Raw genomic sequence first — 22,121 nt, forward strand, 5'->3', positions numbered from 1 at the left:
GCAGTAGGAACACAAAGAGAAGGAGTCTGGAAGAGTTTCCTGAAGGTGACATTTATGCAGGAACTCAAAGGACAATCAGCAGAAAGGGAGTGTTCCAAAGAAAGAGAATCATTTTAAATTTGATCATTACACTAACCATTTCCTCCTTACAGAAATATTTTCTTTTTTCTTTAGATTCTGCGCTTGAGAAGGCTCAGCTAGAAATTGAGAAACTGAAAGAAAATGGTGAGTCATGCATGTTAGCAGATACAACATTTAATAATACGTTAAATAATAACATAAGTGTATTACACAAATTTTAACATCATATCTTTAATAATAATAAAGCACTATTGTCACTGTTATTACTTATTTCCACTACTATAACTACTACTAGCACTTATTATTTACTAAGTAACAGGTACCTTATACGCATTAACTCTAATCCTCACAACAATTCCAAGTAGTGAGTATTATTATTCCCATTTCATAGACAAAGAAGCTGAGTTATGGCAAGGTTAAGTGAGTTATCCAATAGCTACATTAAGTATTAATGAATTAAGTAATGTAGAGCTGGTATTTGAATCAATATGTATCTAACTCCAAAGCCTATGGTCAGCACAAATAATACATATTTTACCACTGAGATCAAGACACCTCATGATGAATCTAACAGTACCTCACGCATACTTGTTCACTGGGAAGCAATAGGCTTGGAATCCATGGTAAGTTAGTTAATCTGACCCTAGTTTGACTATGTAAAAATGCTACCAACTAGAAATAATGCAACGAAATTTGAGTGTTATAATGGTAGCAACTACAAAAATAATTAAAAACATGTTATCCATTTTAAGTAATTCTAAAACTAGGTTAACCCAGTGATATTGTGATTTATAATAAGAAATATATGTTTGGTCTTTGGCCCTATTTCTTTTTTTAAAATTTCAATTAATGTTAATTCAATTAACATATAATATTTTATTGGTTCCAGAGGTACAGGTCTGTGTTTCATCAGTCTTATATAATACCCAGTGCTCATTACATCACGTGCCCTCCTTAATGTCCATCACCCAGTTACCCCATTCCCGCACCCCCTCCCCTCCAACAACCCTCAGTTTGTTTCCTACGATTAAGAGTCTCTTATGTTTTTCTCCCTCTCTAGTTTCATATTGTTTTATTTTTTCCTCGTTTCCCCTGTGATCCTGTTTAGTTTCTTAGATTCCACATATCAGTGAAATCATATGATAATTGTCTTTCTCTGATTGACTTATTTCGCTTAACATAATACCCTCTAGTTCTATCCACATGGTTGCAAATTGCAAGATTTCATTTTTTGTTGGCTGTGTAATATTCCAGTGTGTGTGCGTGTGTGGTGTGTGTGTGAGTGTATATAAATATCTATCTCACATCTTCTTTATCCATTCATCTGTTGGCCCTGTTTCTGGCACCAAGCTTCTAAAACCCTTAAAAATTCCCTGTGATGGGAATGATTAAAAGTCTTTTATTATGTTAATGAGGAAAGCCCCTAGGTTACCAGAGGCTGAAAGGGGACAGTGGCTGGAGATTGAGTTCAATCACCAACGGCCAGTGATTTTGTCAGTCATGCCTATGAATGAAGCCTGTATAAAAGCCCAAAGGACCGGGTCTGGAGAGCTTGTGGGTTGGTGACCCAATGGAGATTTGGGGAGAGCAGTGTGCACAGAGGATGCAAAAGCTCCTCGCCCTTTTATTTACACCTGGCCACATTCATCGCTTCCATCTGGCTATTCTCGAGTTGTATCCTTTTATAATAAACTGGTAATCTAGTGATTAAAAATTTCACGAAATTCAAATTAATTGAACTAAGATGGGGCTTGTGGCAACCTCTGATTTCTAACCAGTCAGAAGCACAGGTAACAAGATGGGTTTGTCATTGGCCTCTGAAGTGGTGGGCATTCTTGGGGGACTGAGCCCTTAACCTATGGAATCTGATGCTGTCTCCAACTAGATAGTGTCAGAATTGAGTTGAATTATAGGATACCCGGCTGGTGTCCAAAAATTGCCTGGATGTGCGGGGAAAACCCCCCCACACATTGTAATTGGCGATCAAGATTGTTAACCCTCCCTTTCAAAAACATATGAATACAATTATAACATGAACACTGCTTTTTTAGTAACTGATAAAACAAGAAAACAAAATCAGTAAGGATAAAGACTTAAGAATAGTACCAACCAACATGACCAAACTGATAATTATAGAAAACTCCACCAGATCGCATATTCTTTTCAAGTACACGTGGAACATTCACAAGGAGAGGATGTACTAAGCCATAAAACAACTTTCTGTGGAAGAACTGAAATCACACAAATTGAATTCTCTGACCGTAATAGAATTGAACTAAGAATCAATAACAGAAGTATGTTTAGACAATCCCCAAATATTTGGAAGCTGAACAAGATATTTCTAAACTGCCATGCCTTCGAGAAAAAATTACAAGGGATATTAGAAAATATTTTCCATGAATTAACTTGAATGAAAATGAAAAAAACATATCAATATTTGGGGGAAGTAACTAAATCCATGCTTGGACAGGAATGTATACCATTTACCAGAAATTGGGAAAGGACTGGAAGTGATCTAACCTTTCACCTTAAAAACCCAGAATAAGATGAGCAAATTAAATCCAAAGCAAGTGAAATGAAAGAGGTATTAAAAATAAGAGTTGAAGTCAATAAAATTAAAGACAGAAGCACAAGAGAGTAATTATGGAACCAAGAGTGGTTCTTTGGAAGGATCAATAACACTGGTAAACTTCTAATTAGATTGATCATGAAAAAAAGAAGACAACAAATCACTAATATAAAAAATGACAGAAAGAACATTTCTATAGACCAGAAAGATAATAAGGGAATATTTTGAACAACTTTATGCCAATATATTTGATGACCTGTATGACATGAACATATTCCTTCAAAGACAAACTACCAAACCTCTCTCAAGAAGAAATCCGCCAAAGGAATTGAATTTGTAGTTAAAAATCTTCCCATGAAGAAAACTCTAGGCTCAGATGTCTTCACTAATGAATTCTAAAAAAAAAAAAAAAAAATTTAGGGATAAATAATACAAGTTTTATATAAACTTCCCCAGAAAATTGAAGAAGACAGAATACTTTCCAACTTTTAAGAGGTCAGCATTACCTTGATATCAAAACCAGACAAAGAGATTTCGTCATCACTAATGACTGTAGAGGAATTTGTAAACGAAGTGACGTTGGGGGCGGCAAAATCAAGTTGTGTGTTTTCCACAATGGATTGGCTAACTAAGTGACTGTGTGCCTATTAATAAGGACATAGGTCAATGTGTGCCACATGAATAGATGTCTGTGATATATTATCAAGTGAGAAAAGCAAGTTGTAGAGTGATGCATGTGGTATAATGTTATTTTGGTTTTTACTTTTTGGGTGTGTGTGTCTGTGTGTGTGTGTCCACAGGACTGCTATGAGGTGGTACACATTAACGTATGGTCATAAAGTTGTGAAGACACTGGAATAATTTTGTCTAAGCTGTAAATAGCTGCTGTCCTGTGTCTTTCAGCTGTCTACCGCCTACCCTAGCTGTCCCAGCTCCTTCCCAACCCTTGTCTTCCCAGCCGCTAAAGGGATAATACTTGGCAGTTCTCTAGAACTCTGCTCTGGAGGTGCATTCTTTTAGGTGAGGGCCCATGCTTTAGCAGTTGTTAAATATTTTTAATACAACCCTTGTCTGTATGTTAGAATATGTATATAAAATATTTTGAAGAATATTTACTAAGTATTAACAATATTATTTTGGGTCAGGGTGGTGAATAAGGAATAGATGAGAATATTTACTTTGAACATAACTATAATTTTTCTTTTTAACAAAAAGTCTATATTCCATTTGTGATCAGCAAAACAATATTACATTTAAAACAAGTCATTATTTGGGGTGCCAGGGTGGGGAATTGGTTGTGTCCCACCCTTGGTTTTGGCTTAGGCCTGATCTCAGGGTTGTGAGATTGAGCCCTGTGTCAGGCTCCGCACTTAGTGTGGAGTCTGCTTGGGTTTCTCTCTCCCTCTCCCTCTCCCTCTCCCTCTGACTCTCCCCCACACACTCTCTCTCAAATAAATAGATCGATGTTTAAAACAAGCCAATATTCAAATGCATTTTTAAGATTTATGAAAATTAAAATCCTGGTACATTCAATGTGGAGAAATGGGTAGTGTCATTGCACAGAGTAACTTTGTATAATCTTTTTAAAGAGTAATTTGGCAATATCTATTAAATTTTCTGAATGCACATATCATCTGATCCAGCTGTCCCATTTCTGGGGATTTATTTTTTGGAAATAATGTCGTAAGTGCCTAAAGATTGACAAACAAGGATAATGATTTTAGAATTGTTTATGAGGGGCGCCTGGGTGGCTCAGTCGTTAAGCGTCTGCCTTCGGCTCAGGGTGTGATCCCGGCGTTCTGGGATCGAGCCCCACATCAGGCTCCTCTGCTGGGAGCCTGCTTCTTCCTCTCCCACTCCCCCTGCCTGTGTTCCCTCTCTCGCTGGCTGTCTCTCTCTCTCTCTAAGAAATAAATACAATCTTTAAAAAAAAGAATAGGTTTGTAAGAGTAAAGCAGTGGCAACACACCTGAATCTTCTTCAGTAGGGGAAAAGTGACACACATTATGGCACATTTGGACAACGGTGCCCTGTGTAGAACAAAATGAGAGACTGGATGAAGACTGATATATAAATAAATGGTATATGAATAAGATGGACTAAAGAGTAGAGAGGATTATGCAGCATCATTTAAATCTTTAAAAAACTGCACAGGCAAAAAAACAAATGTCTCTGTCTCCCTGTCTCTGTCTCTCTCACTATATATACACACCCACTCATACATATATACGGTGGGATTGTGAATGATTTTTTTTTTCTTTTTGGTGTGTTTTCAGCACTTTCCCAAATTAAAAAAAAATTACATACCAAGGGAGAAAAGAAGATAGGAGGGGGAAAAAAGAAAAAAATGAAGAAAGAAAAAACACAAGGAATAATTAATACAGAACAGGCGATGAAGAAAGAAAACAAAGGAGACTTCTAAAGCAGCAGAAGAAAAATAAGAGAAACATGAACAGAAGTAGGTCAAAAGAAACAGCTACAAATTCAGGAAAGTCTCAGGCAGCAAGTTTGCAATATTGAAACTGATGAGCGCCGGAAAGAGCAAGTCTTACTGTGAGGTGCTAAGCTCCGAGCCGACTGCCACTTTATGGGCTGCGGTGTGGGCAGAAAGATGGTTTTGATGCATGAACTTGATTTAGCTAGGAAAATGTGTCCATTCACTGGACATCTGTGGGGCCCTACTGTTGCTGAGTAGAAGGGAAGTGTCTAGGAGTATATGTGGTATGTAAGAGAGACAGGACCACAAGCAAGATGGGAAGATCATTTTCTCGGTTGTGTAACTTTTTAGGAGGTAGACTCCACTGCTTTTAAGGTACAGTTTCTCGAAGAGCCTCTGTTGCTGGAAATCCTATTCTCAGAAAATCCAGCTCATTTGTTTGGTGTGAGAAATAAAAAAATTCTGTTTCGGTAGGTTGGTAGAATATTCTAGGGCTGGACTTGAGAGTATAACAGCTCTCCTGTGCAGAGAATCACATATGCAGAGACATGGTAGGACCTACGAGAAGGCAGGAAATGGCACTTCCTTGGTTTTAAAGTTAGTCCCTCAAATCGAAACTTTAATCCAGTTGAGCCAAGGGTGTTCTGTTCTCTGTTTTAGATTCAGTTGACTTACAGAAAGCAAGGGAACATAATCTGAGACTGGATGAGGAAATTCTGGCTTTAAGAAATCGGGTTCGATCACTTGACTCAGAAAAAAAAATGCTTGGAGAAGTGGTAAGTTGTTTAATATAATCTGTTCTAAGAATTTATTTAAATGTGTATAAAATAACAGTCAGCGCCTAGAGCACTACATACATATCATTAGTGAGGACCGATCCTGGTGGCTAGAGTATCCCAGACAGATGCCATACTCTGACCTAGATGCAGTCTATCAGTATTTATGTTTTATACACTTTAACTACCCATGCTAAACGGTAATGTTATTGCCATTATGTCAATTTAGGATCTTTTCTTTTTAATAAAGATTTTGGTAATGATTTATACTTAATTTACCAAATAGAAATTATTTCCCAATTTAATTGGATAATTTTGAATTGTGTCACATTTTTGAACCATTTCTTTTTAGTAATTTATTTATTTTTAATATGTACTTCCAAGTTCTGGATATATGTCTCTTCAATTTTCGTTTACATTCATTTTACAATCATATCTCTAGCGTCTCACTCAACACCTGGCTATACTAAGTGCTCAAGTAATTTTGTTGCAAGAATGAATAAATACTCATTGGGATGGCTCTTATCAAAACAGCAGAAAATAACAAGTGTTGACAGTAATACAGAGAAATTGAAACCCTTGTGTATTGTTGCTGAGAATGAAAAATGATGCTGCAGTCACTATAGGAACCAGTATAGCACTTTCTCTAAAAAGCAAATGTGGAATCACCATATGATTGAGAAATTCTGCTTTTGAGTATATACCCAAAGAATTGAAAGCAGGGACTTGAACAGATATTTGCATGCTCATATGCACAGCAGTGTTATCCACAACGGCCAAAAGGTTGAAGCAACCCAAGCATCCCTTGGTGGATGAATAGGTAAACAGAATGTGGAATATACAACGGGACATTATTCAGCCTTGAATAGGAAGGAAATTCTGACCTATGCTGCAACATGGATGAAACTTGAAGACGTTGTGCTAATTGAAATGCGAGTCACAAAAGGACAAATAGTGTATGAGTCCCCTTTTATAGATACCTGGAGTAGCCAAAATCATAGAGGCAGAAAGAATGGTGGTAGCCAGGGACTGGGCAGAAAGAAGGGCAGAATAAGGTGTTCTTGTTTACTGGGCACAGAGTTTCAGTTTTGCACGACGAAAAGAATTTTGGAGATTCATGGTGGTGACGGTTACATAAGAATTAGAATGTACTTAATAATACTGAATTGTGCACTTGAAAATGGTCAACATGGTAAATTTCGTATTACGTATATTTTATCATTATTTTTTAAATGCAGTCATAAAAAGAATGAATAAACAACTGTTCAAGTTGTCTTAGTCTTTTTACATTTACATATTTAATATCAACATATATTTATATATTTAATATATGCATGTACATGTATAGACATACATGATAAAATTCAAGAAGGGTATATCCCAAACAGTGTTACTTCTGGAAAGGGAAATGGGACTGTGGGGTAAGGTTACGTGAAGGAAAATTTCACTTTTTACTTTATATACCTATGTGTTGTTGAAATTTTTTCATGAAGAATGTACTCATGTATTACTTGTATCTTTTAAAAGCAAAGCAATCCACTTTCCCAACCCCATACTCTCATATTTAAAATACTTCTGTATTTAAGGTTGAAAGACTTAGAGGAGAGATTCATGAATCTCAAGAGAATAAGCAACGTGGAAACCACTCCCCTGGGAAAACTGTGGGTGCTGAACAGAGAGAACAGGTATTTTAAAGTCTATTCTTACTGATTTCGAATTTTGAAGTGAGTCCCATTTTTGCAGAGTACACTGAGTGATTGTGCTGATCATTTGCTGCTCTCCTCTTAATTGCCTGTCTTTTTCTATTTCTTGGCCAATTAGAGTGGAGGAAGAAATTGGGGTGCAGAGGATGTGTTTTTGTTCACATCTTCCCCACAGGGAAAATTTATATGAAGAACATAATGGACTATATTCTTTTTTAAAGAAGAAAAAAGGGGGCTCTTACAAAGATACAACCAATTTGGGCATTTTTAATCATCAAGTCAAAATGAAGTTGATTTCTAGAATCAACCAATGATGGGGGAGTGGGTAGTTGGAGTCACACAGAGAATAACCTGCGGTAAGGAACCAGAAAGGTGTAGATGCTGGGCCCACTGTCTGGTCTTTTCAGCACGATCAGCCTTTGAAGTGGGGGGCAAAGTGATCAACCCCAAGCTGCAATGAAGCGGAGCCCGTGTGTTTTAGATTGGACTGTGTCAGACACTCGGGGCAAGGGGCTAGACTGCTCTGGGGGGCTTTCCTCTTACTTACCTAAGACAAGTGACGTCCCTTGTTGCTGAGCTTGTTCTTAGTGTAGCTCCCTGGGCCCCATAGCCTCATGGAAACTACAGCTACAGGATTTTTGGCTCTGACCCAAGGAATTAGTATCCTTCCTTGTCTTCTTAAACTTTCTTACATGGAAGCAGTGCATTTTTGTAGGAAGGAAGGGAGGAAAAGCAGAGAAGGTGGAAGAGAGGAGCTGAGGGAAGGAAAGAAGGAATTTCCAGGCAAGACTTCAGTAGCTTTCACCACAATTCCCAAAGAACTCAGTAGTGCTCGGGGTGCCTGAGTGGCCCAGTCTGTTGAGCTTCTGACTCTTAATTTCGGCTCAGATCATGGTCTCAGGGTCATGGGATTGAGCCCTGGGTCAGGCTCCATGCGCAGTGGACAGTCTGCTTGGGATTCTCTCCCTCTCCCTCTTCCTCTGCCCCTTCACCTGCTCACGCTGTCCCACTCTCTCTCTAATATAAATAAATAAATCTTCAAAAAAAAAAAAAAAAGAACTCGGAGTGCTCTAATTAAAAGCAAGCTGAGGGGCACCTGGGTGGCTCAGTCCGTTAAGCATCTACCTTAGGCTCAGGTCATGATCCCAGGGTCCTGGGATGGAGCCCTGCATCGGGCTCCCTGCTCCTAGGGGAGCCTGCTTCTCCCTCTCCCTCTGCCTGCCGCTCCCCCTGCTTGTGCTCTCTCTCTCTGTGAAAGAGAGAGAGAGAGAGAGAGAGAGAGGGAGAGAAAGGAAGGAAGGAATCTTAAAAAAAAAGCAAGTTGATGTTTAGTAACCATTTTGATTAGTTTCTTATTTATCCTTCTAGTATTTCTTTGTTCAAATATAAAAAATTTTAATATTTTTTCAGATTTCCTCCTTTCCTGGTTTCTTTTTCTTTTTACTAAAATGCTCTTAGAGATCCTTCCATATCATACAAAAAAGTCTTCCTCATTCTTTTTTTTTAAAGATTTTATTTATTTATTTGTCAGAGAGAGAGAGAGAGAGCACAAGCAGGGGGAGCAGCAGAGGGAGCAGCAGGCTTCCCACTGAGCAAGGAGCCCGATGTGGGACTCAATCCCAGGACCACCCTGGAATCATGACCTGAGCCAAAGGCAGACACTTAATCGACTGAGCCACCCAGGCATCCCATGTCTTCCTCATTCTTTAGAGCAGTCTAGCTTTCTATCGTGTGGATGTACTATAATTTATTTAACCAGTCTCCTTTTGATGGACACTTGGGTTGTTTCTAGTCTTTTGCACACACATGTGGGTGTTTCTGTAGGATAGAGTCACAGAAATGGGATGGTGGGATTAGAGGGTAGATGGATCTGTAATTTGGGTAGATATTGCCAGATACTCCTCAGAGAGAATTGTACCACTTTCCTCTCCTTCCACATGCATGTAAAAACCAGTTTCTTAAAGAATTCACCGAGTATATTGTCAAGCTTTTGTGTTTTTGCTAAATGATAGCTGAGAATGAGTATCTAAGTGTAGTTTTAATGTTCATTATCTATTTATAGTGAAATTGGGAATTTTTCATACGTTTAAAAGTTATTTGCATTTCTTTTATAAAATTAGCTTCATTGAAATGCTTAATAAAATAGAAACGTACATATTTTAAGAGTTGAGTTCAGTGAGTTTTGACGGTGCGTACACCTATAACCACAACCAACCACTGCAATCAAGAAAGAAAACATTTTTCACGAACTCATAAAGTTCCCTCCCCTTTTGCCATCAACCCCACCTCCCACCCCTTATCCCCACTCCACCGCTTTCTATTACCGTACCTTTTCCAGAATTTCAAATAAATAGACTCATCTAGTATATACTCTTTTGTTTTTGGCTTCTTTCACTTATAATGATGCTTTTGGGGTTTATGCATATTGTTGCCTGTGTCAGTCGTCCATTTTTGATATTGCTTAGTAACATCCCTATATTTCTGGTTACACATGAATTGTTGATCCACCCACTGGCTGATAGACATTCAGAATGTTTTTAGGTTTTGACTGTTACAAATAAGGCTGCCACTAATATCCCTATACCTGTTTGTTTTAATTCTTGAATAAATGCCTAGTAGTGAAATTATCAAGTCCTAGAGTAAGTGCATGTTTAACCTTATAAAAAAAACTGCCAGGGGCGCCTGGGTGGCACAGCGGTTAAGCGTCGGCCTTCGGCTCAGGGCGTGATCCCAGCATTATGGGATCGAGCCCCACATCAGGCTCCTCCGCTATGAGCCTGCTTCTTCCTCTCCCACTCCCCCTGCTTGTGTTCCCTCTCTCGCTGGCTGTCTCTATCTCTGTCAAATAAATAAATAAAATCTTAAAAACAAACAAACAAACAAAAAACCCCTGCCAGACTGCTTTCCAAAGTAGCAGTACTATTTTACATTCCTACCAACAACGGTATGGAACTTTCATTTGCTTCTCGTCTTCATCAACATTGTTATTGTCAGTCTTTTAAATTCTAGATATTCTAGTGGACACGTAGTTGTATCTCATTGTGGTTTTATCATTTTTTAAGGTATTATTTATTTTAGAGACAGAGAGTGTGAGTGGGGAGAGGGGCAAAGGGGGAAGGAGAGGGAGAGAGAATCTGAAGCAGACTCTGCATTGAGCACGGAGCCAGACGTGGGGCTCAGTCTCATGACCCTGAGATCATAACCTGAGCTGAAATCAAGAGTTGGACACATAACCGACTGAGCCACCAAGGCGCCCCTCACTGTGGTTCTAATTTGACTTTTAAGAGTGTCTAATGACAATGAGTATGTTTTGATGTGCCCATTGGCCATTAGTATATATTCCTTTATGAAACCTCTGTTTAAGTATTTTGCTCGCTTTTAATTGAGTTATATGTATATTAAGTTGTAGGAATTCTTTATATATGTTGGATACCAGTCCTTCATTAGATATATGTATTTTAAATATTTGTTCTCAGTCTATGATTTGTCTTTTCATTTTTTAAAACAGTGTTTTATGAAGAGTAGTTGTTTTAAAATTTTGATGGAACACAATTAATCCAAGTTTTCTTTTATAATTTTATTATAGGACATACAAGCCATCTAAGAAATCTTTGTCTACAGAAAGGACACAAAATTCTTGTCCTCTCTTTTCTTCTAAAGATTTTAGAGTTTAAGCTTCTACATTTGGGTTTCCTTTGGAGATAATTTTTGTGGTGTGAGGTGAGGTTTGAGGTTCATTTATTTCCAAATGTATATCCAGTTATTCTAGAATGATTTATTGGAAAGAGAATTATTTCCTTATTTAATTACTTTGGCACCTTTATCAAAAATCAGTTGTGCAGCTCAATTTCTGGACTCTATTCTGTTTCATTAATCTACACATTTGTTCATAGGATAATACCATGCTGTTGTTTTCTGTAAGTGTTGAAATCAGAAAGAAAACCTTTCCAACTTTTTCAAAGACTTTTGGACTATTCTAGATCCTTTGCATTCATATACATTTTTTAAAAAGATTTTATTGATTTATATGAGAGAGAAAGAGTGAGAGAGGGGACCCTGGGATCATGACCTGAGCCAAAGGCAGATACTGAACTGAGTCACCCAGGCATCCTTCCATATACATTTTAGAACCAGCCTGTCAATTTTCACAAAAACACCTGCTAGGATTTTGATTGGGATTGCACTGAATCTTCAGATCAACTGAGGGAGAATTTATATTTTAACAGTATTGAGTCTGCCAAGGTGTTAACATGATCAATATCTTTGTTTATTTGGATCTTTAATTTGTCTCAGCAATGTTTTGTAGTTTTCAGCACACAATTTTTACCTGTGTATAATTACATTTATTCTTTTAAAAAATTGAAGTATAATTTACATATCATAAAATTCACCTTTTAAAGTATACAGTTCAGTGGTTTTTAGTATATTCACAAAGTTACACAATTATCACCACTATCTAATTTCAGAACATTGTCATCTCCCCCCAAAAAACCCCATACCCATTAGTAGTCAATCTCCATTTCCTTAACTTCCAGCCTCTTGGCAACCACTAATTTACTTTTTGTCTCTAATGGAATCATACAGTGTGTGGTCTTCCACATCTGGCTTCTTTCACTTAGCATAATATGTGAAGACTGAAGCATATTGTAGCATGAATCAGTACTTTATCTCTTTTTATGGCTGAATAATATTTCATTGCATGGATTCCACCACGTTTTGTTTGTCCATTCACCAGTTGATGGACATTTCATAGTTTCTACTTCCTGGCTATTATGAATAATGTTGCTATGAACATACATGAATACATTTTTTGTGTGGACATGCTTTCATTTCTCTTGGGTATGTATGTAGGAGTGGAATTGCTAGGTCATATGTTAACTCTATGTTTAACCTTTTGAAAATGCCAGGCTGTTTTCCAAAGCAGCTGCCCCATATAACATTCTCATCAGCAGTCTATGAGAATTCCAGTTTCCCCACACCTTAACCAGTATTTGTTATATTCTGTCTTTTTTATTATAGCCATCCTAGTGGGTGTGAACTAGTATCTTAATGTAATTTTGATTTGCGTTTCTGGAGTGATATTAAGCATCTTTTCTTACTTATTGGCTATTTGCCTATCTTCTTTAGAAAATGTCTATTTATATCCTTTGCCAATTTTTAATGGAGTTATTTGTCTTTTTATTGCAAGAGCTCCTTATATATTCTATTTACTAGTCTGTGTCATAGACTGAATTGTGCCTCCCCCGAAATGTATTGAAATCCTAACCCCCGGTTCCTGTGAATATGACCTCACTTGGAAACAGGGTCTTTACAGTTGCATTCAAGTTACGATGAGATCATTAGGTTGGGCCCTACTCCAATATGACTGGTGTACCTATAAGAAGAGGAAATGCTGTGTGAAGACAGAGATGCACAGGGAGTGCCATGCGATGACAGAGGCAGAGGTTGGAGTGATGCAGCTGCAAGCCAAGAAATGCCAAGGATTGACAGCCACCACCAGAAGCTAGGAGAGGCAAGGAAAGATTCTACCCAGCATCTCAAAGGGAACATGACTTTGCTGATAGCTTGATTTCAGACTTCTAGCCTCCAGAGCTATGAGGAATACATTTTTGTTGTTTTAAGCCACCTAATCTGTGGTACTTTGTTATGGCAGCCCTAGGAAACTCGTTGACATTTTGGTACCAGAAAGCGAGGTACTTCTATAACAAATGCCTAAAACTGAAGAAGTGGCTTCGTCATTGTATTGTATGTAGAGGCTGGAATAACTTTGAGGTGCTGGATAGAAAAAGCCTAAATTAGCTGTGGTCCATATATACAATGGAATATTACTCAGCTATCAGAAAGAACAAATTCTCAACATTTGCTGCAACATGGACGGCACTGGAGGAGATAATGCTAAGTGAAATAAGTCAAGCAGAGAAAGACAATTATCATATGATTTCTCTCATCTATGGAACATAGGAACTAGGATGATCGGTAGGGGAAGAAAGGGATAAAGAAAAGGGGGGTAATTAGAAGGGGGAATGAAACATGAGAGACTATGGACTATGAGAAACAAACTGAAGACTTCAGAGGGGAGGGGGTGGGGGAATGGGATAGACTGGTGATGGGTAGTAAGGAGGGCACGTATTGCATGGTGCACTGGGTGGTATACGCAAGTAATGAAGCATCGAACTTTGCATCGGAATCCGGGGATGTACTGTATGGTGATTAACATAATATAATAAAAAAAATCATTAATTAAAAAAAAAAAGAAAAGAAAAAAAGAAAAAGCCTAAATTGCCCTGAAGGGACTGTTGGTATAAATACGAACTTAAAGGTGATTCTGGTGGGAGCTCAGAAAGAAGTGAGAGCTACAGGGAAGCTTCTGTCCTCTCAGAGAACACATAGATTGCCATGACCAGTATGTTGCTAGAAATATGAACGTCAAAGGTGCTTCTGGTGAGGCCTCAGGGAGTAAACATGCCGTTTGACTCTGGAGAAGAGATGATCCTTGTTACGAGGTAGCAGAGAACATGGTTGTTGTACCGTTGGGTGGAAAGTAGAACGTGTAAGTGATGAGCTTGGTTGTTGAACTGTGCTGATTTCCAAACAAAATGTGTAAGGTGTGCTTGAACCTTGATGCTTATGGTAAAATGTGAGAGGAAAGAGATAAATTGAATGGACTGTTAATAAAAAGGAACAACACTTCTTGTTCTAAACCCTATAATGCATTGTTATAATTTTTGCTTTAGCCTATTACCTTTTAAAGGGAGAACAAAAGTCTTTCACAGTTAGCCACATATTCTAGAGCTCATCATTACTATGCATAGATCCAAGCTTCTATCTGGTACCATACTTCTTTAGCCTAAAGAACATGAGTCAACTTTTCTTCTAGTGCAGATCTACTAGTGATAAACTTTCTCGTTTTGTTTGTCTGCAAAAGTCTTTGTTTTACCTTTTTTTTTTCAAAAAAATTCATTTACTGTGGTAAAATGCACATAACAGAAAGTGTATTATGTTAACTATTTCTTTTTAGGATTTATTTATTTAGAGAGAGAGAATGCAAATGGGGGTGGGACAGAGGGAGAGAAGCAGACACCACACTGCATGCGAAGTCCAAGGTGGGGCTCGATCTCATATGACCTGAGATCATGACCCAAGATCATGACCTGAGCCAAAATCAAGAGTCAGACACCCAACCCACTGAACCACCCAGGCGCCTCTTATGTTAATTAACTATTTTTAAGTGTACAGTTCAGTGATAGTAAGCACATTCACATTGTTGTGTAGCCATTACTGACATCTACCTCCAGAACTCCCTTCATCTTGTAAAACTGAAACTGTATATTCATTAAGCAGTAACCCCCCTTTCTGCCTTTCCTCCAGCCCCTGGCAACCACCATTCTACTTTCTGCCTCTATGATTTTAGCTATTCTAGGTACCTCATAAGAGAGGACTCATACATTATTTGTCCTTTTGTGACTCACATTTTAATTAGCACAATGTCTTCAAGTTTCATCCATGTTGCAGCATAGGTCAGAATTTCCTTCCTATTCAAGGTTGAATAATATCCCATTGTATATTCCACATTCTGTTTATCTATTCATCCATCAAGGGTTACTTGGATTGCTTCAACCTTTTGACTGTTGTGGATAACACTGCTATGAACATGAGTGTGCAAATATCTGTTCAAGTCCCTGCTTTTAATTCTTTTGGGTTTCTACCTAGATGTGGAACTGTTGGAATATATGATAATTCTCTTTCATTTTATTGAGGAGCCACCACATCATTTCCCACAGTGACTGCACCGTTTTACATTCTCACTAACCGTGGGCAAGGGTTCAGTTTCTCCAAATCATCATCATCCACACTTGTTATTGTCTATGTTTTTGGTGCTAGCTATCCTAATGGATGCAGGGTGGTTTCTTATTGTGGTTTGAGTTGCATTTACATAATAATTAATGATGTTAAACGTCTTTTCATGTGCTTATTGACCTTTCATATGTCGTCACTGGAGAAATATCTATTCAAGTCCTTTGCCTATTTTTAAACCAGGTTGTTTTTATGTTGTTGAGTTTTAGGAGCTCTTTACGTATTCTGATTATATGAATTCCCTTATCAGATATATAACTTGCAAATATTTTTCCATTCCATAGGTTTCCTTTTCACTATATTGATGCACAAAACATTCTAAATTTCATGAAATCCCGTTTGTCCATTTTTTGTTTTATTGTCTGTGCCTTTGATGTCATATCCAAGAAATCATTGCCAAATCCAATGTTGTAAAGCTTTTCCCATGTTTTCTTTTGTGAGTTTTATAGTTTTAGGTCTTACCTTTAAATCTTTGATCCATTTTGAGTTAATCTTTATATATGCTGTTACGGTAAACTTCATTCTTTTACATATAGATATCCAGTTATTCCAGCGTCATTTGTTGAAAAGACTGGCCTTTTCCCATTGAATGGTCTTGGCACACTTGTCAAAAGTCGTTTGACCATATACATGAAGGTTTATTTTTGGGCTCTGCATTCTGTTCTGTTGGTCTGTATGTCTGTGTTTATGCCTTACCATACTGCTTTGACTACTGTGGCTTTGTAGTAAACTTTAAAATCAGGAAGTATGAGTCCTGAAGCTTTGTTCTTTTCCAAGGTAGTTTTAGCTGTTCACCATCCCTTGTGATTCCAAATGAGTTTTGGGTTGCGTTTTTCTATTTCTGCAAAAAAAGTTATTGGGATTTTGATAGGGATTGCATTGAATCTGTAGGTCATTTTGGGTAGTATTGACATATTAACAATGTTAAGTCTTCCAATTCATGAACATGGAATGTGTTTCTGTTTGTTTTCTTCAATTTTTTTAGCAATGTTTTGTAGTTTTAATTGTACAATTCTTTCACCTCCTTGATTAAGTTAATTCCTAATTATTTTATTCTTTTTGATGCTACTATAAATGGAACTATTTTTGTAATTTCCTTTTCAGATTGCTTGTCGTTAGTGTGTAGACGTGTGACTGAGTTTTGTGTGTAGATTTTGTATCTTGTTACTTGGCAAATTCATTTATTATGTCTAACCGTTTATAGAATCTTTAAGGTTTTCTACATATAATATCATCTTCAAATAGAATAATATTACTTCTTCCTTTCTAATTTGGATGTCTTTTTTTTTCTTGCTTCATTGCTCTGATTAGAATTTCCTATACTATGTTGAAGTGGTGAAAGCTTTGTTCCTAATCTTATAGGAAAAGCTTTCAATCCTTGACCATTGAATATGATGTTCACTGTGGGTTTCTTATAAATCTCTTGTTATGTTGAGGTAATTTTCTTCTATTCCTGGTTTATTTCATGTTTGTTTTAATCATGAAAGGGTGTTGGATTCTGTCAGATGCACTCTCTGCACAGTTGAGGTGACCATGTCGATGTTCCCTCATACTTTGAATGTGGTGTGTTACATTGATCAATTTCTGTATGTTGAACCATACTTAAATTTCAGGAATAAATTTCACTTGGTCATGGTGTATAACCCTTCTAATGTGGTGTTAAATTCATTTTGATAATATTTCGTTGAAAATTTATGCATCAGTGCTCATAAGGGATACTGGTCTGTGGTTTTTTTCTTCCTTTTTGTATCCTTGTCTGACTTTCATGTCAGGGTAAGCTGGCCTCACAGGATGAGTTAAAAAGTGTTTCTTCCCTTTCACTTTTTGGGAAAAGTTTGAGAAGGGTTGGTGTTATTTCTTTTTTGAATGTTTCGTAGAAATTACTAGCGAAGCCATCAGGCCTGGGCTTTTCTTTATACCCGAGCTTTTTGGTTAGTGATTCAGTATCCTACTAGTTATAGGTCTATTCAAATTTTCTGTTTCTTCGTGATTCAGTCTTTGTTGGTTTGGTTTTTTTTTAAGATTTTATTTATTTATGTGCCAGAGAGAAAGAGAGAGCACAACAGGGGGAGCAGCAGGCAGAGGGAGAAGCAGGCTCCCACTGAACAAGGAGCCTGATGTGGGATTTGATCCTCCCAGGACCCTGGGATCATGACCTGAGCTGAAGGCAGACGCTTAACTGATTGAGCCACCAAGGTGTCCCTGGTCTTTCTTGGTTTTGTGTTTCTAGGAATTTGTCCATTTCATGTAGGTTATCCAGTTTATTGGTATACAGTTGTTCAAAGTACTGTCTTCTATGCTTTTTTATCTGTAAAATCCGTAGGAATGTACTCTCAACCTTTACATTAGTAATTTGAGTCTTCTTTTTTCTTAGTCATTCTAGCTAAAGGTTTGTCAATTTTGTTGATCTTTTCAAAGAACCAATTTCTAGTTTCACTGATTTTCTATACTGTTTTTCTATATTTTATCTGTGTTCTTTCATTATTTCTTTCTGCTGTGTTTAGATTTAGTTACTGTTTTTTAATACTTCTTTAAATTATAAAGTTAAGTTGTTTATTTCAGATCTTTCTCATTCTTTAATGTAAGTATTTATAGCTATAAATTTCCCCCTTAGCACATCTTTCATTACATCCCATAAGTTTTGATATATTGTAGTTTCATGTTTCATTTTCATTCATCTCTAGATATTTCCTAATCTGTCTTGTGATTTATTCTTTGATCCATTGGATGTTTAAGAGTATGCTGTTTAATTTCCTCATATATATGAAATTTCCAGTTTTCCTTTTGTTATTAATATCTGTCTCCATCCTACTGTGGTTGGAGAAGATACTTTGTATGATATCTGTCTTTTAAAATCTATTAAGACTTAGTCTGTGGCCTAAAGTATGGTCTGTCCTGGAGAATGTCCTGTGTGCACTTGGGAAGAGTAAGTATTTTGTTGTCATTGAGTAGAGTGTCCTATATATGTCTGTTAGATATTGTTTCTTTATTGCGTTGTTCAAGTCCTCTATTTCCTTACTTATCTTATATCTGACTGTTACATCCATTACTGAAAGTGGGATATTGAAGTCTCCAACTCTTATTGTAGAAATGTCTATGTCTTCTTTCAATCTGGCCAATTTTTGCCGTATATATTTTGGTTGGTGATTAGGTACTATTATATATTATCGCTGTACTGAAACTTTTATTAATATATAATGCCCTTCTTTGTCTCTTGTAATCGTTTTTGATTTAAAGTCTATTTTGTCTGATATTAATTTAACCACCCCCGCCCTCTTTTGGTTACTATTTGCATCCTTTTGCTTGAACCTTCTTTGCGTCTTTGGGTCTAAACTGAATCTTCTGTGGACAGTATATAGTTGGATCATGTTTTGTTTTGTCTTTGGATCAGAGAGATTAAGTACCTTACATTTAAAGTAATTGTTACGGTAGAACTTCTGTCACTTTGCCATGTGTTTCTATGCACCTTGTAGCTTTTTGTCTCCCTCATTTCCTGCTCAAGTATCTCTCTTGTATGTAGTTGACTTTTTGGTAATAAAACATTGTAATTCCTTTTCATTCTCTTTGAGTATATTCCATAACTATTTTCCTTGCAGTTACCATAGTGATTGCATTTAACATGCTAAAGTTATAATACTTTAATTTGAATTTATGCCAGCTTAACTTCAGTAATATGCAAAAACTCTGCCCATTTACAGCTCTGTTCTCAGTAATTGACATCACAAAATTATATCTTTATATATTGTATATCCAAAAACATGAATTAATAATTGCTTTTTAAAATGTACTCGTCTCTTACATTATATAGAAACCAAATTATGGAATTAGAATGAAAGTTCCAATAATACTAGGTTTTAGGCTAATAATACTGGGTTTTAGGCTAATAATAATTTTTAAAGCAATATATCAATCTCTTAAGTCATGTAGAGAACCAAAGTTGGAGTTTTAAACCATTGTTACTATAACACTAGCTTTTACCATTGTCCATGTAGTTACCTTTACTGAGAGATTTATCTCTTCATATGGCTTTGAGTTACTCTCTGGTATCTTTTCTTTTTTCTTTTCTTTTTTTTTTTTTAAGATTTTATTTATTTCTTTGACACAGAGAGAGAGACAGCCAGCGAGACAGGGAACACAAGCAGGGGGAGTGGGAGAGGAAGAAGCAGGCTCCCAGCGGAGGAGCCTGTTGTGGGGCTTGATCCCAGGACTCCGGGACCACACCCTGAGCCAAAGGCAGATGCTTAACGACTGAGCCACCCAAGTGCCCCTCTCTGGTATCTTTTCATTCCAACCTGCAGGACTCCTTTTAGGATTTTTCACAGGGCAGGTCTAGTAGTAACAAGCTCCCTCGGCTTTTGTTTATCGGTGAATGCCTCAGTTTCATCCTCACTCTTGAAAGGACAGTTTTGCTGGAGATAGAATTCTTGGCTGACGGTTTTTTCTTGTAGCATTTCGAATATATCAGCCCACTGCCTTTTGGCCTCCGAAGTTTCTGATGAGAAATCAGCTGATAATCTTACTGAGGATCTCCTTTAAGTGACAAGTCACTTCTCTCTTGCTGGATTCAAGATTATCTCTTTGTCTTTGTTTATCATTGGCTGGATTATAATGTGTCTCAGTGTGGGTCTCTTTGATTTAATTCTTCTTGCAGTTCAGTGAGCTTCTTGGATGTTTATGTCTTTAAGCAAATGATCGTTTCCTGATGGTCACCATTCCTTGTTCTGTCACCCATGTATCCACTGGGAGGAGGCTGATCTGGGAAGCAGGCACCAAGACAAACCTAGAATTGCAGGAGAGTTATTGGGGGTGGTACCTTAGAAGGATCAAGGGAAGGGAAGCCATGGGCTAGATTATGATGCAGGTCTGTTATCTGTAAAGAGGAAGAAGGAAGGAAGATTGGAAAGGAAGAGCCTTGGGGTGCCTGAGTGGCTCAGTCGTTAAGCATTTGCCTTCGGCTCAGGTCATGATCCCAGCATTCTGGGATCAAGCCCCGCATCGGGCTCCCTGTTCAGCAGGAAGCCTGCTTCTCCCTCTCCCACTCCCCCTGCTTGTTTTCCCTCTCTCACTGCCTTTCCCTCTGTCAAATAAATAAACAAAATCTTAAAAAAAAAAAAAAAAGGAAAGGAAGAGCCTCAGACTGTGGTGTAGTCTGAGAAGTGTCATTCAGACCAACAGGGCTTTGGCACAGTGATAACCTGTGAAGGAATTCCACATTAACCAGAAATGACCAGTCCACCATGCTCAGTTGTTCATTGGAGGCTGCCTGGGAAGAGTGTGCCAAGTTCTTTCCTGAAGGGAGAGATACCTAGCAGTGGTGCACTGCCATGTGGCCCTCTGTATCACAGAATTCTTGAAAGTAGAAAAGATCCTTGTAGAGTAACTGGTTAATCCACATCCCTCTATGATAGATGTCGTATACGACATTCTGAATAAATGAGCATATGTCATATTTTAAAACATGTTTAGAAAAGAAGATCATACATTTCCCTCTCATGTTTAATTTTAAATACCAGAAGTTTTTTTTTTTATTTGTCCAATCTCAATCCCCTAGGCTGTGATAAAAACCAGTTTTCTTTACCTTGTCATCAAGATTTGAAATACATGCAGATTTCTAAACTAATACTAAGTAGATTTTTGCCATCAAAGTTCTCTCTTGATCTTCCATGAAGAAAAAGATTCAAGCTCTCTTGATTGAGTTTAGCAGCCAGGCAATGGTGATATCGCTAAGTATTAACTAAAGGATCATTCTCAGCTGTGGAATTGAGTGAACTTGAGTGCTGTAATCAGTAGGTTAGGGGTTTCAGATCTTGATGCAGGGCCATGCTCCCCTCGGCATGGATCTTCAGCTTTTAAGTGAGTGTGTGGGTGCCTCATGCCTTCATTCCTGGTCTCTTACTACTTTACTTTCTGTTCCCTACAAAAAGAAAGTAAGAGAATGGAAACTAAGATTTCAGTGCCTACGATCTTGTAATGACTCTGCTGTGGGTTTGATATAACTCATTTAATGTTAACAGAAAATTCTGGGAGATAGGTATCGTTCACCCTGCTGCATAGGTGAGGAAACCAAGATCACAGATTCATAAATGTGAAGATTTCAAATTTCAGCTGTCTACAAAACCCATTTTTGCCACTGTGATTTTCAAACTGTGTTTCAAGCATCCTTGATATTCCACAGATGCAGAGCTCTAGGTCTCGTGCCTCCACATCAACCAGGGAAGCCTCCATTCCTGGGCACCCTGTAGACAGTTTCCCCATAAGAATTCTTTTGAAAATAAATGGGAGGGGATGACTTGAAAAGGACAAATAATTTAGAAAACCAATCCCTAAATCATGCAGGCTCCTCAAGATAATAACCTGTATTCCTTACCTATTTCTATATGCAGACAGATTTACCATTAATCAGACCATCTTGATGCTGCTATATGCATATTCCTTACCTATTTCTATATGCAGACAGATTTACCATTAATCAGACCATCTTAATGCTGCTATATGCATATTCTCAGAGAAAATGCTAAAAAAGAAGAAATGCTAGGTATCTGATAGGAATGATAATAGCCAGGGCACCTGGGTGGCTCAGTCAGTTCATCATCTGCCTTCGGCTCAGGTCATGATCCCAGAGTCCTGGGATGGAGTCCCACGTGGGGCTCTCTGCTCAACTCCCTTGGCCTGCCACTCCCCCTGCTTGTGCTCTCTCTCTC

The 22,121-nt window shown here is 37.7% G+C and overlaps 1 protein-coding gene across 4 annotated transcripts in view; it reads left to right on the forward strand.

The window, feature by feature from the left end:
* Positions 1–22,121, forward strand: part of CCDC30 (coiled-coil domain containing 30) — a 123,227-nt gene that overhangs the window by 34,811 nt on the left and 66,295 nt on the right. For all 4 annotated transcript variants that reach the window (XM_034650427.1, XM_034650432.1, XM_034650438.1 and 1 more), the window contains 3 exons: positions 175–225; positions 5,748–5,863; positions 7,450–7,548. In XM_034650427.1, the coding sequence (XP_034506318.1) occupies positions 175–225; positions 5,748–5,863; positions 7,450–7,548 (266 nt within the window). The remainder of the gene's footprint in view (positions 1–174; positions 226–5,747; positions 5,864–7,449; positions 7,549–22,121) is intronic.

This window comes from Ailuropoda melanoleuca, chromosome 2, assembly GCF_002007445.2.
Source record: "Ailuropoda melanoleuca isolate Jingjing chromosome 2, ASM200744v2, whole genome shotgun sequence".
Taxonomy (NCBI): Eukaryota; Metazoa; Chordata; class Mammalia; order Carnivora; family Ursidae; genus Ailuropoda; species Ailuropoda melanoleuca.